The sequence below is a fragment of the Actinia tenebrosa genome, unplaced genomic scaffold (assembly GCF_029948245.1).
Source record: "Actinia tenebrosa isolate PJP-AT-01 unplaced genomic scaffold, QUT_ActTen_1.0 PGA_scaffold15__27_contigs__length_11533743, whole genome shotgun sequence".
NCBI lineage: Eukaryota > Metazoa > Cnidaria > Anthozoa > Actiniaria > Actiniidae > Actinia > Actinia tenebrosa.
The window spans coordinates 1822803-1841114 of record NW_028292575.1 but is presented as its reverse complement, the minus strand read 5'-3'; the positions used below and the strand labels follow the sequence as shown (position 1 = coordinate 1841114).

General features: G+C 35.9%; 1 protein-coding gene and 1 non-coding gene across 5 annotated transcripts in view; both read right to left on the bottom strand.

The window, feature by feature from the left end:
- The window catches only part of LOC148910811 (uncharacterized), a 53055-nt gene that overhangs the window by 14230 nt on the left and 20513 nt on the right, over positions 1-18312 (bottom strand). For 2 of the 4 annotated variants that reach the window (XM_089030342.1, XM_089030343.1), the window contains exons 2-13: positions 11917-11952; positions 11592-11675; positions 9554-9622; positions 9402-9440; positions 8533-8583; positions 6922-6963; positions 3495-3560; positions 3343-3381; positions 2310-2333; positions 1838-1889; positions 1420-1715; positions 987-1213 (exon numbers count right to left, since the gene is read on the bottom strand). In XM_089030342.1, the coding sequence (XP_088886468.1) occupies positions 987-1213; positions 1420-1715; positions 1838-1889; positions 2310-2333; positions 3343-3381; positions 3495-3560; positions 6922-6963; positions 8533-8583; positions 9402-9440; positions 9554-9622; positions 11592-11664 (978 nt within the window). In that variant the 5' untranslated portion in view covers positions 11665-11675; positions 11917-11952. Of the gene's footprint in view, positions 1-986; positions 1214-1419; positions 1716-1837; positions 1890-2309; positions 2334-3342; positions 3382-3494; positions 3561-5529; positions 5608-6921; positions 6964-8532; positions 8584-9401; positions 9441-9553; positions 9623-11591; positions 11676-11916; positions 11953-18312 lie in introns of those variants that run through there. The other 2 variants (XM_089030344.1, XM_089030345.1) reach the window with 2 other exon arrangements.
- On the bottom strand, positions 17199-17271 carry Trnaa-ugc (transfer RNA alanine (anticodon UGC)). The gene has a single exon. It is a non-coding gene; the product is annotated as a tRNA-Ala (tRNA).

The following is an 18312-nucleotide window of genomic DNA, read 5'->3' as shown; positions in this document are numbered from 1 at the left end:
TTCCAATTTAACTTTTTTACCCCCCCCCCCCCCCCCCCCTATTAATTTTAGAACCCCCCTCCCGATAATTATTGCACAGTCCCTTATCCCGGGTAGTCAGGATGGTATGATGGTAAAACGTTCGCCTGTCACCTCGACGGTCGCCCGATGTGAGCTGATTTGGTGCCACTGGTGAAAAACGCACTGCGCATGCGTTGGGAGAAAAAACAAAATGGCGGACAATATTAATTGATCACATCTACAAGGTAGGTTTTATTTTAACTGACAGGGCTATTTTTTGAATATTTGTTTTGGAATTTCACAGATATCCTTGGATTTCTTTACATAGAATCCGACCATGTGATTATCTGCAAATTAGCCATGCGTGATATCGACGTCGGGCAGCGAGTGGCGACATTTTCAAAGATAAATTTTGCTTTGTATAAACAAAAGTTTTTTTTCCTTTAAATCAGCAGTGTATCATGCACAATCGAAATTATCTTGCTATTGCGGAAAGGACAACCTCAAGTTTTCAGTATTTTTCTTAAGTTTTGCGATTTCGTAAAACAATCAGAAAACAATCAAAACACTGGCATCAAAAATATAAGTTGCCCTTAGTTACGCTACGCCATCTCCGAGCGTGCGCAGTGCGTTTTTCACCAGTGTCTGATTTGGTTGGTCTGATTTTGATCCCGAAGAATTTTCCGACCTTTCGGTTTTTCACTTTCCTCTCACTCAAATCAAGCCTAACTAATTCAAACTGGTTAAAGCAGTGCTCCGGGGTCATACATGCATGGACTGTTTAACGGCTGCCAAAGGCCAATGCTTTTAGTTCGACCCCGTCGAGCTTCGCATGACATTTCTGTTGATCTTGCGGTGATAAAGTTAGTTTTGTTTTTTACTTCGGCTTGCAAACATTCGAAGATTCTTTGAAAATCTTATCGTTTGTTCCGTCAGGAAACTAAACTGCAGTAGCATTACAAACAGAAAAACTTAATTCAACAAACCTTCAAGGATCCAATGTAAGTCTTATCAACAGCTCCTTCAGGAAACTCCACTGTCACATCCTCATATACAGATGACCTCACGACGCATCCTTTGTGTGTGACTTCAAAGGTATCTTTGATGAGTCTGGTAAAAACTGCAAGAGCTGTGGTCCCTTTGATCGTGATTTCTACGCGAATGTACGCTGAATTAAAGTGTTCGCGTGCAAGCGGGCTGTCTTCTCGTATTTCTAAAGATTCGTAATAACGAAATAATGAAATATATATTTTTTTAATCGGTAAAACACAGCACAGCACAGCAAAGCAGTGTATTGCAAGACAAAGCAAAATTGAGCTTGCTAAACACACCAAACCAAGCAAATCCAAAAGAAACAGGACTTTTTTTCAAGCTTAGCTTAAGCAATTAAATTAGAACTAAAGGGATCAATAAATTAACCTTTTTTTTGTTCCCATGAATCCCGAAGTTCCTTCACTATCGTTTCGTATCCTTCCTTCTTGCTTGGACCAGAATGCGCTAGTGTGACAATTATGGGTTTTTGTAGTTCGAATAAAGAAGTGGATTCAAATCTTACACAATTACTAACTAGTGTTTCATTTTCTTCTGTTGGAAGAGGAATACTGTCTGGGGAAATTTTTCTACATGTAATTACTGTAGGATGGGTGACAGCATTTGGTGGGACTTGGAGTAGAACACCAAACGAAGACAGATCGTGGAAACTTCCTTCAACATCTCTGTCAAAGAGAAAAAATGAAATAAATTACAAGGAGAGAAGAAACTCTTTCTTATGCTACTTGTGGGCCAAGTCCAAGTCCGAGTCTATGCAAGAAACAAAATTGAATGACGTGTTACTTACATTGCGACATTTTTCGATTCTGAAATGACTTTGCAGTCTTCTGGACCTTCTGCTAAAACAAAAAGGAAAAACGTCTCTAGTAGCTTGCATAGCGGCCCTGTCTGTGGGGTAGCAAAACGAGACTAAAGTGGAACTGAAGGTGATATTGATTTCAGCTTATGCCCAACCACAGATTGCTTTGTAGAACAATGGCCTCATATTGGCATTGGCTCAAATATGCTTACGTACCCAATTCTAAATCATCAGTTTACTTATATCGCTATTGGAAACTATACAGTCACAAATTGACATTTTTACTCGTCAAGTTTTATGACGTGCTCATCATATTGTCGGAAAATTAGTTTGAGCAAAAATATGCCAATCCAAAGTGAGCATCGGTGATAATTTTATCACAATGTATTTGTGCATGACGTCACTCCTCGTCCTCCGTATTACATTTTCTTTCTTTTTCACATATTTCACAATTCCTTACCAGTGTCACGTTCTTCTGATGAATCTAAAAGGAAAAGGAATGACAAAGAAAAACGTTTTAGTTAAGGCGACAATCATATAAGGAATCATATATACGACTTTCTAAGTTATAAAAAATAAAACTTTACTAGTTTTCCTTGTGTTGTTGCTGTCTCGTTTCCCTCCCAGGTCCAAGATACTTTCATGTTTGATGCTTGGGAACCCCGAAAGGAAAATTAAAAATGGACAAAGTTCATTGTCTTTGTCAATATATTTCAATTTAAGTCAATATATCTATTTATTTCTCAATTGACACGGTTTTCTTTGTTATTCACATGGAATTATTTTTGTTATAACCCTCATTATAAATGCGAGGTCAATATATAGCTAGTTATTAACCCGGTTAGGGGTTAGAGGGTTGCAGAATGGTGAAAGACAATAAGAACTTCAACGAATTTTAATCTGAATTAAGCTGAATTAAGCGGTTTGGTATATAATGTGTTGGCGATTATCCTACACTATCCATAGATGAGTATACTGTAAAAAGAACATCGATTGCTAGAAAATATGACGATATTCATAAGGAAAATACATACATATCACGTTTAAATATATCCTGAACTAAATTGTCAAAAATCGTAATTACCAGGAGCTGTAGTAGGAGAGGCCTTTTATCTTAATGTATGTATGTGTATCTAGGTATTATATATGGATTACTTATTTATTAAGTTGGCAACATTAAATTATTTCCGATCCCCCCGTTTTCTAACGATAGCTCTCCCCCCGCCCCCCTTCCTCCAGGTCACTGGACCTTCAGGCGACACAATGGTAAGACAAGGCAAGCTGCTTTTTGGGGGATTAGGAAAGGAGAATGAAGAACTTATGATAAATGAACGTTAATTTTGCTAGCAGTTTTGCTTAGCTTACGACTAAATATTTTTTTCGACTATGGCTCGTGCTTCTCATTACACTTTTTTTTTTGCTTACGCCACTTCTTGCGTGCTGTATTGCTGAACGGAGCACGGAAAAGGCTGTTTTATTTGTTAAATACATACCATGAGTAAGAAGAGGCCTAGTAGTAATAGTACGATGACCTGAAGTGTCAAATATCGTAATTAGCGGAAAAAGAAGCATATTAACTTAATATATGTGTGGATATATGTAAATACATGGATTACATATTTATTATAATTACAGACATACGTACCTTGGCCGATAGATCTCCACAAATTGGATATATAGGACGCAGCACGTTGAAAAATTGATTGGTGAGCTAAAATAGCATAGTGATAATTAATCCCACTTCCGAAATATTCTTCGCTTGTCACGCACAAAGGTTTCTACGATGGCCGAGGAGGGCCTTTTCGGAGTTCCGACTTCTGAGTTCCGACTTCCGACTCCGACTACTGAGTGGGGGTGGGAACAAAAGTGTTCCGAATATGCGTTTGGGGCAGGGGAGCAAAAGTACAGGAAATGCTCGACTAATATTTAACTTATTTTCTATATTCATTTTTTTAAATCAACGTTTTATAGTTCAAAGCCCCATCGTAACACCGTGACCAGCTGCTAAAAACCCCAATATTTCGTAGTTCGAATAACCTTGAAGGAAGCTCGAATAAGTTCCTGTACATTTAACCAAGCATCTTGCTTAGCTGCTGTGTAAGCTGGTAAAACACATGATTTATACAGATTTTATACAAAAGGACAACACGAGTACAACTAACATCATCGTGACATAAATCCCTACTGGTTTAAAACACAGAAAGAGTAAGAAATGCGATTAGGAACGAGTCGAAATTCAGAAGTCGGAACTTGGAAGTCGTAAGTCGTAAGTCGTCAGTCAGAATTATGGTAAATATCTCATTTATTTAAGTTTGTTTAAAACATTTTAGGTTGCATAGTGTCACCTAAACATTTTCGCAATGTTGACTTATAAAGAAATATATTGCTATAAGTGGGTGGGTGGGTGGGTGGTTGGACGGGAGGGGGGTTGCAGAATGGTGAAAGACAATAAGAACTTCAACAAATTTTAATCTGAATTAAGCTGAATTAAGCGGTTTGATATATTGTCTTGGTGATTATCCTACAATATATACGCTTTTCTAAGTTACAGATACTGAATTTGCGGAGTTTTACTTCGACTGTCTCCCTCCCACGATCAAAATACTCAGCCTTAAATCAAAAGATAGCTTTCATGTGACGTCATGATGAATTAGGGCACATCATGAAATATTTGACATTTATTCGCCGAAGGGAATATCGGGGAATAATAACCTACTTAAAAAAGAAAACTACTTAAAAAAGAAGCAAATGCATGAAATTTATCTTCCAAAAAATTTATGCTGGCGGAATTGTTTTTCTTTCCAAGCGACTTTGGCGTGTCATGAAATATAAAGAACTTTCAAAAACAATGTTTAAACCATGTGCTAAATAAAATAAAAGGTCGATATTTAGAAATTGAGAAGTTAAAACAATGTTCTAATTGTGAGTGAAGTGATTGGTTTTTTTTTCCTGTAACGAATAATGGAGATTGAAAATTGGAGAAATTTGGAAGAAAATGCGGCCGTTCGGTGCAATCAAATGAATGTAAAATATTTCCTAATTAGCAAATTATTTATAAAAAAGCAAACTACTATCTTGAGCTACTATATTACTACGTACCATGGAAATAAGGATTAATAAGAAAACTGATTAAAATAATTCGTGAGAAAGTATCCTTTTTCCAGAGTCAAGTGGTTTTTTAAATAATAGCAGCGTTGCATTAGCTAAAGTTCGTGACCTTGCGCCATTGTAAAAAAATTAGAAACTTTTGAAAATGCATTGCCAAAATAAATAAAAAACACACATTATGTCGTCACAGTTTGCTTATATAAGGGCGACAGAATGGTCAAGAACATTAACTGTCAAAAATCGCAGTTAGCAGATGTCGTAATAGGAGAAGCACCATATCTTAATATATTCGCGAATGAAAATATAAATACACATGAAGTGTACTTATGTACTATAGATAACATAGAAGAGATAACTAGCTAAAAACTAGTGTGAGCTGCGTGGGTGTTTCTAATGAAGCAGTAATGATAAGATTACTGTGACGTCGTCATAATATATTATAGTAAGTCATGATATATAAAGCAGTATATATTCTGCAGATAGAGTGTAATAAATTCAAAATTACTATCGATAGATATATTGGGCAAAATATCGTTAGAAAATATGAAAATATTCACAATGAGAATACATACCAAGACCATAGTCTAGAGGATTAGGTAGAAAAAAAGGATGACCTTCCGGTATAACGTTTTCATCACTATCCATAGATGAGTATACTGTAAAAAGAACATCGATTGCTAGAAAATATGACGACATTCATAAGGAAAATACATACATATCACGTTTAAATATATCCTGAACTAAATTGTCAAAAATCGTAATTACCAGGAGTTATAGTAGGAGAAGCCGTTTATCTTAATATATGTATGTGTATCTAGGTATTATATATGGATCACTTATTTATTAAGTTGGCAACATTAAATTATTTCCGATCCCCCCGTTTTCTAACGATAGCTCTCCCCCCGCCCCCCTTCCTCCAGGCGACACAATGGTAAGACAAGGCAGGTGGTCGGCAAACCCGTTTCAAAACAAAACCCCTGCTTCTTGGGGGATTAGGAAAGGAGAATGGAGATGTTTTTGCGTTGAACTTATGATAAATGAACGTTAATTTTCCTATCAGTTTTGCTTAGCTTATGACTAATTATTTTGGAGAAACTTTTCATGGTTCTGCTAGACAACATTACATAATTAATATTATAGCATTATTCTGTGGATAAGTAAAAAGGGACGTATGAACAGGAGGAGGGGACGATTTTAAAGGGGATTTTAAGCTAGCTATATACACTTTATTGTGTTTAGAGTCAATAATTGCTTACTTAGACCACTGTATTCCCTTAGTTTCGTTAGATGTTACTGTTTAGTTTAAGTTACAAAAAATCTCTCAAAAAATCAAACATAGAAGGTGAGACCTAAATGGTATATGGGAAGTACGTTGCATGATGCATGCTGTGATCGGAGACCCGTGTCATCATCCACTGTTTTTAATACGCGTTTGGCATTCTAAACCGACTGGATGGCGCAAAATGAATAAATTATAATATAATTATGTCATTTCCCATGTGCCATTTCAGTCTCAGCTTCTATGTTCTATGGTTTCTGAACCCGACAACGATTCTTCAATTGACATGAGAGTATGCAAAAGAATATCTAAACGCAGTACAAAAATATTGAAGTACGCTGAAAGAAAATGATAGCTACTAGCTGATGTCGTAATATGAGAAGCACCATATCTTAATGTATTTGTGAATGAATATATAAATACACATGAAGTGTACTTATGTACTATAGATAACATAGAAGAGATAACTAGCTAAAAACTAGTGTGAGCTGCGTGGGTGTTTCTAATGAAGCAGTAATGATAAGATTACTGTGACGTCGTCATAATATATTATAGTAAGTCATGATATACAAAGCAGTATATATTCTGCAGATAGAGTGTAATAAATTCAAAATTACTATCGATAGATATATTGGGGCAGATTGTTGTTAGAAAATATGAAAATATTCACAAAGAGAATACATACCAAGACCACGGTATAGAAGACTAGGCGGAGTACGAGAACAACCTGAAATGTCAACAAATTGTAATTAGCAGATGCCGTAATAGGAGAAGCACCATATCATAATATATTCGTAAATGAATATATAAATATACATGAAGTGTACTTATGTACTATGGATAACATAGTTATTAGGTTGGCCCAACAATAAAATATTTCCCCTCCCCTTGACTCTTGCCCTAAACCCAACTGATACCCTGTCCTTCCCGCAACACAGCTCAGTAAAGGTAACCGGCATATCGGCTTCATTACTATCCATAGATGAGTATACTGTAAAAAGAACATCGATTGCTAGAAAATATGACGATATTCATAAGGAAAATACATACATATCACGTTTAAATATATCCTGAACTAAATTGTCAAAAATCGTAATTACCAGGAGTTATAGTAGGAGAAGCCGTTTATCTTAATATATGTATGTGTATCTAGGTATTATATATGGATCACTTATTTATTAAGTTGGCAACATTAAATTATTTCCGATCCCCCCGTTTTCTAACGATAGCTCTCCCCCCGCCCCCCTTCCTCCAGGCGACACAATGGTAAGACAAGGCAGGTGGTCGGCAAACCCGTTTCAAAACAAAACCCCTGCTTCTTGGGGGATTAGGAAAGGAGAATGGAGATGTTTTTGCGTTGAACTTATGATAAATGAACGTTAATTTTCCTATCAGTTTTGCTTAGCTTATGACTAATTATTTTGGAGAAACTTTTCATGGTTCTGCTAGACAACATTACATAATTAATATTATAGCATTATTCTGTGGATAAGTAAAAAGGGACGTATGAACAGGAGGAGGGGACGATTTTAAAGGGGATTTTAAGCTAGCTATATACACTTTATTGTGTTTAGAGTCAATAATTGCTTACTTAGACCACTGTATTCCCTTAGTTTCGTTAGATGTTACTGTTTAGTTTAAGTTACAAAAAATCTCTCAAAAAATCAAACATAGAAGGTGAGACCTAAATGGTATATGGGAAGTACGTTGCATGATGCATGCTGTGACCGGAGACCCGTGTCATCATCCACTGTTTTTAATACGCGTTTGGCATCAAAACCAACTGGATGGCGCAAATGAATAAATTATAATATAATTATGTCATTTCCCATGTGCCATTTCAGTCTCAGCTTCTATGTTCTATGGTTTCTGAACCCGACAACGATTCTTCAATTGTCATGAGTGTATGCAAAAGAATATCTAAACGCAGTACAAAAATATTGAAGTACGCTGAAAGAAAATGATAGCTACTAGCTGATGTCGTAATATGAGAAGCACCATATCTTAATGTATTTGTGAATGAATATATAAATACACATGAAGTGTACTTATGTACTATAGATAACATAGAAGAGATAACTAGCTAAAAACTAGTGTGAGCTGCGTGGGTGTTTCTAATGAAGCAGTAATGATAAGATTACTGTGACGTCGTCATAATATATTATAGTAAGTCATGATATATAAAGCAGTATATATTCTGCAGATAGAGTGTAATAAATTCAAAATTACTATCGATAGATATATTGGGCAGGATATTATTAGAAAATATGAAAATATTCACAAAGAGAATACATACTTAATTTAATACTACGACGGTTTAGAGGACGAGGCGGAGTACGAAAACGACCTGAAATGTCAACAAATTGTAATTAGCAGATGCCGTAATAGGAGAAGCACCAAATCTTAATGTTTCGTAAATGAATATATAAATACACATGAAGTGTACTTATGTACTATGGATAACATAGTTATTAGGTTGGCCCAACAATAAAATATTTCCCCTCCCCTTGACTCTTGCCCTAAACACACTGAACTGATACCCTGTCCTTCCCGCAACACAGCTCAGTAAAGGTAACCGGCAAGTCGGCCTCATTACTACCCATAGATGAGTATACTGTAAAAAGAAATCGATTGCTAGAAAATATGACGATATTCATAAGGAAAATACATACATATCACGTTTAAATATATCCTGAACTAAATTGTCAAAAATCGTAATTACCAGGAGCTGTAGTAGGAGAGGCCTTTTATCTTAATGTATGTATGTGTATCTAGGTATTATATATGGATTACTTATTTATTAAGTTGGCAACATTAAATTATTTCCGATCCCCCCGTTTTCTAACGATAGCTCTCCCCCCGCCCCCCTTCCTCCAGGTCACTGGACCTTCAGGTGACACAATGGTAAGACAAGGCAGGCGGTCGGCACACCCGTTTCAAAACAAAACCCGTGCTTCTTGGGGGTATTAGGAAAGAAGAATGGAGAACTTATGATAAATGAACGTTAATTTTCCTATCAGTTTTGCTTAGCTTACGACTAAATATTTTTTTTCGAGTATGGCTCGTGCTTCCCATTACACTTTTTTTTTTTGCTTACCCCACTTCTTGCGTGCTGTATTGCTGAACGGAGCACGGAAAAGGCTGTTTTATTTGCTAAATACATACCATAAAAACGACGAGGCCTAGAAGTAGTAGTACGACGACCTGAAGTGTCAAATATCGTAATTAGCGGAAAAAGAAGCATATTAACTTAATATATGTGTGGATATATGTAAATACATGGATTACATATTTATTATAATTACAGACATACGTACCTCGGCCGGTTATAGATCTCCCCAAATTGGATATATAGGGCGCAGCACGTTGAAAAATTGATTGGTGAGCTAAAATAGCATAGTGATAATTAATCCCACTTCCGAAATATTCTTCGCTTGTCACGCACAAAGGTTTCTACGATGGCCGAGGAGGGCCTTTTCGGAGTTTCGACTTCTGAGTTCCGACTTCCGACTCCGACTACTGAGTGGGGGTGGGAACAAAAGTGTTCCGAATATGCGTTTGGGGCAGGGGAGCAAAAGTACAGGAAATGCTCGACTAATATTTAACTTATTTTCTATATTCATTTTTTTAAATCAACGTTTTATAGTTCAAAGCCCCATCGTAACACCGTGACCAGCTGCTAAAAACCCCAATATTTCGTAGTTCGAATAACCTTGAAGGAAGCTCGAATAAGTTCCTGTACATTTAACCAAGCATCTTGCTTAGCTGCTGTGTAAGCTGGTAAAACACATGATTTATACAGATTTTATACAAAAGGACAACACGAGTACAACTAACATCATCGTGACATAAATCCCTACTGGTTTAAAACACAGAAAGAGTAAGAAATGCGATTAGGAACGAGTCGAAATTCAGAAGTCGGAACTTGGAAGTCGTAAGTCGTAAGTCGTCAGTCAGAATTATGGTAAATATCTCATTTATTTAAGTTTGTTTAAAACATTTTAGGTTGCATAGTGTCACCTAAACATTTTCGCAATGTTGACTTATAAAGAAATATATTGCTATAAGTGGGTGGGTGGGTGGGTGGTTGGACGGGAGGGGGGTTGCAGAATGGTGAAAGACAATAAGAACTTCAACAAATTTTAATCTGAATTAAGCTGAATTAAGCGGTTTGATATATTGTCTTGGTGATTATCCTACAATATATACGCTTTTCTAAGTTACAGATACTGAATTTGCGGAGTTTTACTTCGACTGTCTCCCTCCCACGATCAAAATACTCAGCCTTAAATCAAAAGATAGCTTTCATGTGACGTCATGATGAATTAGGGCACATCATGAAATATTTGACATTTATTCGCCGAAGGGAATATCGGGGAATAATAACCTACTTAAAAAAGAAAACTACTTAAAAAAGAAGCAAATGCATGAAATTTATCTTCCAAAAAATTTATGCTGGCGGAATTGTTTTTCTTTCCAAGCGACTTTGGCGTGTCATGAAATATAAAGAACTTTCAAAAACAATGTTTAAACCATGTGCTAAATAAAATAAAAGGTCGATATTTAGAAATTGAGAAGTTAAAACAATGTTCTAATTGTGAGTGAAGTGATTGGTTTTTTTTTCCTGTAACGAGTAATGGAGATTGAAAATTGGAGAAATTTGGAAGAAAATGCGGCCGTTCGGTGCAATCAAATGAATGTAAAATATTTCCTAATTAGCAAATTATTTATAAAAAAGCAAACTACTATCTTGAGCTACTATATTACTACGTACCATGGAAATAAGGATTAATAAGAAAACTGATTAAAATAATTCGTGAGAAAGTATCCTTTTTCCAGAGTCAAGTGGTTTTTTAAATAATAGCAGCGTTGCATTAGCTAAAGTTCGTGACCTTGCGCCATTGTAAAAAAATTAGAAACTTTTGAAAATGCATTGCCAAAATAAATAAAAAACACACATTATGAGGTCACAGTTTGCTTATATAAGGGCGACAGAATGGTCAAGAACATTAACTGTCAAAAATCGCAGTTAGCAGATGTCGTAATATGAGAAGCACCATATCTTAATATATTCGCGAATGAATATATAAATACACATGAAGTGTACTTATGTACTATAGATAACATAGAAGAGATAACTAGCTAAAAACTAGTGTGAGCTGCGTGGGTGTTTCTAATGAAGCAGTAATGATAAGATTACTGTGACGTCGTCATAATATATTATAGTAAGTCATGATATACAAAGCAGTATATATTCTGCAGATAGAGTGTAATAAATTCAAAATTACTATCGATAGATATATTGGGCAAAATATCGTTAGAAAATATGAAAATATTCACAATGAGAATACATACCAAGACCATAGTCTAGAGGATTAGGTAGAAAAAAAGGATGACCTTCCGGTATAACGTTTTCATCACTATCCATAGATGAGTATACTGTAAAAAGAACATCGATTGCTAGAAAATATGACGATATTCATGATGAAAATAAATACATATCACGTTGAAGTATATCCAGACCTACAAATGTCAAAAATCATAATTACCAGGAGCTGTAGTAGGAGAAGCCGTTTATCTTAATACATGTATGTGTATCTAGGTATTATATATGGATCACTTATTTATTAAGTTAGCAACATTAAAACATTTTCCCAGGTTTTCTAATGTAATTGCTCACTCTTCAAATGTCTGCGTTCCTCTTCGCTTTCAAGTTCTGAAAGGAAAAGAAATAACAAATATTTCTATTTCTATTCATATAATGGTCATAACAAGTTTGAGAGAGAGAACTATATATCATTAGATAGAGACTTTCTAACGGTTTTCTAACGATAACTCTTCCCCATCCAGGTCCCTGGAACTTCAGGCGACACAATGTTTACACAAGGCAGCAGGCAGGTATACCAGTTTCAAAACAAACATCTGCTTTTTGGGGGGATTAGGGGAGGAGAAAGAAGAGATTTTTGCGGTGAGCTTATGCTAAATGAGCGTTAATTTTCCTATCGACTTTGCTTAGATTATAAATAGTATTTCTGAGAAAATTTTCATTATATATGGATTACTTATTTATTAAGTTGGCAACTTTAAAACACTTCCCCACGTTTTTTAACGATAACTCTCCCACCCACCCCCCTGTTATTTTTCCTATCAGTTTTGCTTAGCTTATGACTAAATATTGTTGAGAACATTTTCATGGTTCTGCTAGATAACATTACATAATTAATGTTGTTAATAGCATTATTCTGTGGATAAATAAAAAGGGACGTAGGGAGGCCATGAAAGGTGAACAGGAGGAGGGGACGATTTTAAGGGGGATTTTAAGCTACAATCTTCTGCAAAAATAATGTGCCACTTTCCCCCCTTTCCCCCTAGCAATGTTGGCCAAGAAAGTTTTCTACACTGTGAAGTGGTTGGCTGGTAAAATGCATGCGAGACAACATTGCTACGGGGGGAGAGGGAGGATAATCCTCCAGAATACTAGGTGGCACATTTTATTTTGCATGAGATTTTGTAAGAGATAGTGTCGAAAGGTCGAGAATCAAGTTTTAGCGTCATGAAAATACGTAGTTTTTATTCCATAATGCTATATATTTGGGTGTTTTAAGTAATGTTTAGAAAACGAGAGAGCGTGTTTTATCGGCATATAAAACTCGAGACGGAGGCGAGAGTTTTATATGCCGATAAAACATGGTCTCGAGTATTCTGAACATCTTAGCAAATTCATGTATTTCTATAACCTTCAAGAACAAAAAAGTTTCGAGTGGTTGAACGCAAAAAGATAAAGCATTTTAACATCGAAGTTGTTGGTTTCTTGTTTGCCCAATGTTTGCTTGCAATTGTTAAGTTAGAGAATACATTCCAATGCAAGAGTGAACTGATTAGGTTCGATTGTCGCATTAAATCAACACAAACATAGCATACAATATAGAAACAGTCTTCTGGGAATTCAGCACAATTACACTTTTGCTCCACTGTATTTTATAATCTCTACAAGAGTATTACGATCTGTTCCACTCTAATTACCGCACTTTGATTTATGGGTAACGATCACTCTACACAAATACCGCCTTGATTGAACAAGAGTAAAATGGCATCAATTGGTATAAATACTGTAAAGGTATTCAAAAACTACAAAGTCCTTGGGGATCGGTTTAAGTATCGAGGAAGTTTGGTGAAAATTAGCATTTGGTTCACGCTACGAACGGAGCAATGTTTACGCAAAGTCGTTTCAAAAAACCAAAAACTCCCTTAGAAGAGGTGCAGTGCGTTTCCGCAGCAATTCCAAGCAAGACAAGAGCAGCTACCAAATGGTCTGTAAAAATATTCAAGGAATGGCAGATGGCAAGAACGAACCGCATTGCTGCATTGGAAGAAAGTAGCTTCAATTTCAATGCAAAAGAAACGCTACAAAATCTTGACACGCCTCAAGAGCAAATTAGTATTATGCATTGAATATCAGTGGTCTATCAGATTTAGAACACTCATGAATATAAACATGAGTGTTTTAAATGTGATAGACCACTAATGTTTAATGCATCGTGTATTCATTATCAGCCCCGCACTCCCCTGAAAAATTCAAAACCGCCCCCGACTTTACGAATCTTGATTTTTTAGCAGGGTATAAAAAGCTTGTCACGTGATGTAAATCAAGGACGCCATTGGTCAAATCACCTTATTAATATGCATGAATTTGCTAAAGCTATATAAATACTTATAGTTTTTCTTAAGTTACACCAGTAAAGTTCTATAGCTAATAGGCAGAGATTTTGAGCGTAAACTCTGTGTAAAGTTTAATCATGACTTTTGACTGTAAAACGAGAGCACTCATTTATACTTTGACGAGATTTCAAGGCCTGTCGTATCGAAAAGTCGCCAAGGAGTACAATGTTTCAAAGACTACAGTGTCAATAATAGCTAACAAAAAACAAGTTGAGAAGAATTCAGGACCAGAGAGGAGAGGTAGACCAAGAAAACTTAGCGAACGTCAACGTAGAGATCTAAAACGAGCGCTTTTGAAGTTAAGGGAAGCAGAGGGAAGTTTCTCTTTAAAGCGATTGATGCATCAGGCCAGTGTTGATCATGTGTCGGAAAGTACAGTGTCAAGATTTCTGCACAGTGAGGGTTATTTTTACCTTCAAGCACGAAAGAAAGGGCTTATGTCAGAGAAGGATAGTCGCATGCGATTAGCATTCGCAAAAAAAGTTTTGAAGGAGAGGCCTCAAAACTTTTGGACGAGACACATAGCATTTTACTTAGAAGGCATCTCCTTTGCATGCAAGCGCAACCCTATGGATCAAGCTCGAGCTCCAAAGGAAAGGGTTTGGAGAAAAAAAAGTGAAGGACTAATGCCTGGCTGTACATCTAAAGGAAGGAAAGAGGGCAGTGGCGGGAAAGTGTTGAAACTCATGGTGGCAATCAGCTATGCTAAGGGTGTGATTATTTGTGAGCCTTACGAACGTATGGATGGAAAGTACTTTGCCCGATTCATTGAAGAAAACCTTCAAGACATGTTTCGAGCAGCAAACAAAGGCAGAAGCAGAATGTGGCTGCAAAATGGAGATTCAAGCCAGAATTCTGTACTAGCTAAGGCAGCTATGCAAAGTGCAAATTCTGAACTCTTGAACATTCCTCCCCGTAGTCCGGACTTTTAAAAACCCTATCGAAAACATTTTTCATCTTCTATCCAAAAGGTTAAAAGACAATGCAATAAGTAAAAGAATCACACATGAAACGTATGAACAGTTTAAACATCGAGTAACAGATACCTTGTATTCTTATGATGTATCTACTATAGATAATACTATACCTTCGATGAATAAGCGCATAAGAGAAGTCATTAAGAGTGGTGGTAAACGTATTAAATACTAAATATATATATCTGTTCAGTAAATGAAAGAAATAAAGCTATGTTGATCAACGATATAGGATTTACATTTAAAAAAAATGAAATTCATTCCTATTTTTCAGTTAATCACATAACTGTATAATATGGAGGGCGTAGTATCAACAGCGCGCAACTTGTATTCTGCACTGTATTAACAAACGCTCTATTAAAAGTACATTAATTCGTTTTTCTGAATAGAATTTCGTCGGATATCGAAGCTTTATTAGTAACTCAATTTTTTCCCTTTCCTGAGTTTTTTAAGTTAGATTAAATTTCGATATACAAACTCACTATGAACTTAATGCACCCAAAACCTTCCCCTAATGAGGTAGTGTATCGTACGAAACACGACGGTTCATCGTCTGTACTTAACGAGGTAAAACCACTTGAATAGACCATTTGCATTATGGCGTCAGTTTACTACCACTACCAAAATGCTTCGTGAATTTTCTTTCTTATTGAAATTTGTAGTTCCTCATGGGAATAGTGAGACAATTGGTGCTAATTAACAGAACAAAAGACAGTGTGCAATGGAGTCTGGTAGTGGTAGTAAATGACGCCATAATGCAAATGGCCTATTATGCTTGCAATAATCACAATCAATCTTTATGTTCATAGCTCCTCGGCGTATAAACAATGTCACGGTATACTTTTATCGCCATGTATTAACTGTTGATAAAAAAACTTAGTTCACCATGGTGAACCGTTGGTCTTTAAAGTAATATATATCATCTCTAATTATTATTCTATTCTAGCGATACACCATCCTTAATCGTTTAACTGCTTTACTACCTCTGTTTGCAATAAATTGTGCCAGTTCTATTTTCCCTTCTTCTTTTTCCTTATAAGCTAGTGCTAACAGTTCTAATCGAGTCTTTATTCCTTTCTTGACAGCTATTTCTGACACCTCAAAAATACTTAGTTGTGCTTTGCGACCTTTTTTTCTTTTTCATTGATCTCCCCCTTATCCTTCCCATTCTCATCTCCGTCGCTCGTGTAGTTTGTGGAGCTGTAATTTCTGGATGCCTTTGTGATTCTATAAAATGTGAATCATCTTTCGTTGCATAACTCCACGCTGTATAGTAGTTACTATGTCGGTTCGAGAAGTTGACTTTGATTCTATATTCCTGCTGGATATAATTTCTTACTCTAAGCCATCTACAACGATTTTGGAGATAGACAGCCATGTGATAGCGATTTCCTGAGCTTACATGGGGCTCTCTGCTACACACCCAGTGTATAATATTCGCATTTCTACCAACTGTAGGATCACAGTTCTCGAATGCATCTGTTATAATGTTTGCGAAAACCTCATGTGTTGGAACTTTTACAAGGTCGGCATGACTATAAGTAATCAAGTATACACTTCGCACCTGACGAGTATTCATCTTTTTATCTTTTGTCGGAGATTCAGTTATACTGATTCAGTAGTACCCTTAGACTATAGATTCTTAGACCACATAAATTCTTATTCATCAATCCTGATTGACTCGCAACAAACCGGTTGAGCTCTCCGATCGACTATAGATTGTTTACAATAACTAACTAGTGAAATCGACATACAAAATTGTTTAACCAGACATTAATTGTGTTCCCAATCACAAGTGATTACACGATTTCAAGTGTTGATTATGTACTATAGATAACATAGAAGAGATAACTAGCTAAAAACTAGTGTGAGCTGCGTGGGTGTTTCTAATGAAACAGTAATGATAAGATTACTGTGACGTCGTCATAATATATTATAGTAAGTCATGATATATAAAGCAGTATATATTCTGCAGATAGAGTGTAATAAATTCAAAATTACTATCGATAGATGTATCGCGATTCACTAAAGAGTTTCTTATATTTTTGAGACGACAATGGCTGTGGCCACACTGGGGCGTTTAACTATAGTTCAGCCAATTCTAACAATTGTTAACTTCAAAACCAATGTGACCTCTCTTCTGTTTAATTAACTATTGTTAAAATTGAATGGGCTGAACTGTGGTGGAATAATGATAGATGTGTTGATCATCACAGTGAATGAGCGATCTAAGCGAACGCTGTAAAGAAAGACTTGAAAAAGTGATTTCAAGCTTCAACGGGAATCGAACCCATGACCTCCGCGATGCAAGTGCGATGCTCTGCCAACTGAGCTATGAAGCCAATCATGTTGGCGAGCGGTCATTTTGTTGGGTTCTTCAAGCCCCCATAGATAATAAGTGTGAAAATTGAATGGGCTGAACTGTGGTGGAATAATGATAGATGTGTTGATCATCACAGTGAATGAGCGATCTAAGCGATTAAATATTTTTTATCAGTAATTGTTGAAACTTTTCAGTACATATTCAGTTACTTACTAAGCTTATAATCTAAGTACTTACTTGTTAAACAGGTAAATATGTAAATACAGTATTAAAAGATGAAACTATGTTAGAAACGTCCTTTGTGAGTATATTGTTTTAAGTGAGCCAGAAGGGATTACTTGTTAAACAGGTAAATATGTAAATACAGTATTAAAAGATGAAACTATGTTAGAAACGTCCTTTGTGAGTATATTGTTTTAAGTGAGCCAGAAGGGATTACTTGTTTAACAGGTAAATATGTAAATACAGTATTAAAAGATGAAACTATGTTAGAAACGTCCTTTGTGAGTATATGGTTTTAGTGTGTCTGTTACGGAAAGTCACATGATAGACATTAAGAACGTATGCTTAAAAGGCTAGGAAATAGTTTGATCGTTTTTAAGAAAATCGGCCTCGGGAAAGCAAACGCGACAAAATAAAATTTCGAATACTCCGTAAAAAGCCCAAATCTTCGAGCTACATGTGCTAAACTCTTAATTAAAGAAATATTTTACAACCTACTAGCAGCCTCAGTTTCTATAAGGGTTTAAAAATGCCCAAATTAAATTAAAACGAAAAAAGCAAACATTTTTTCACCAAGTTTTAAGGCTTGAAAATTCTTAGATATATTGGTTTGTAACAAACACAAATACACCACTTGGGTTTCCTGTGGACATGTCTGTCAGCCAAGGGTTCCTCGTATCAAAGTAAACTTAGGTCGGTTCTACAACATCATTTATTTTTCATCGCATATCAAGAACGTGTTGCATCATATGAATAAATTTTAGACAGAAATGAAGCTAAATAACACTTGTTACCTTACTTTACAGTCTTCAATCGATCGTTCAAAGTATTCGTTCCG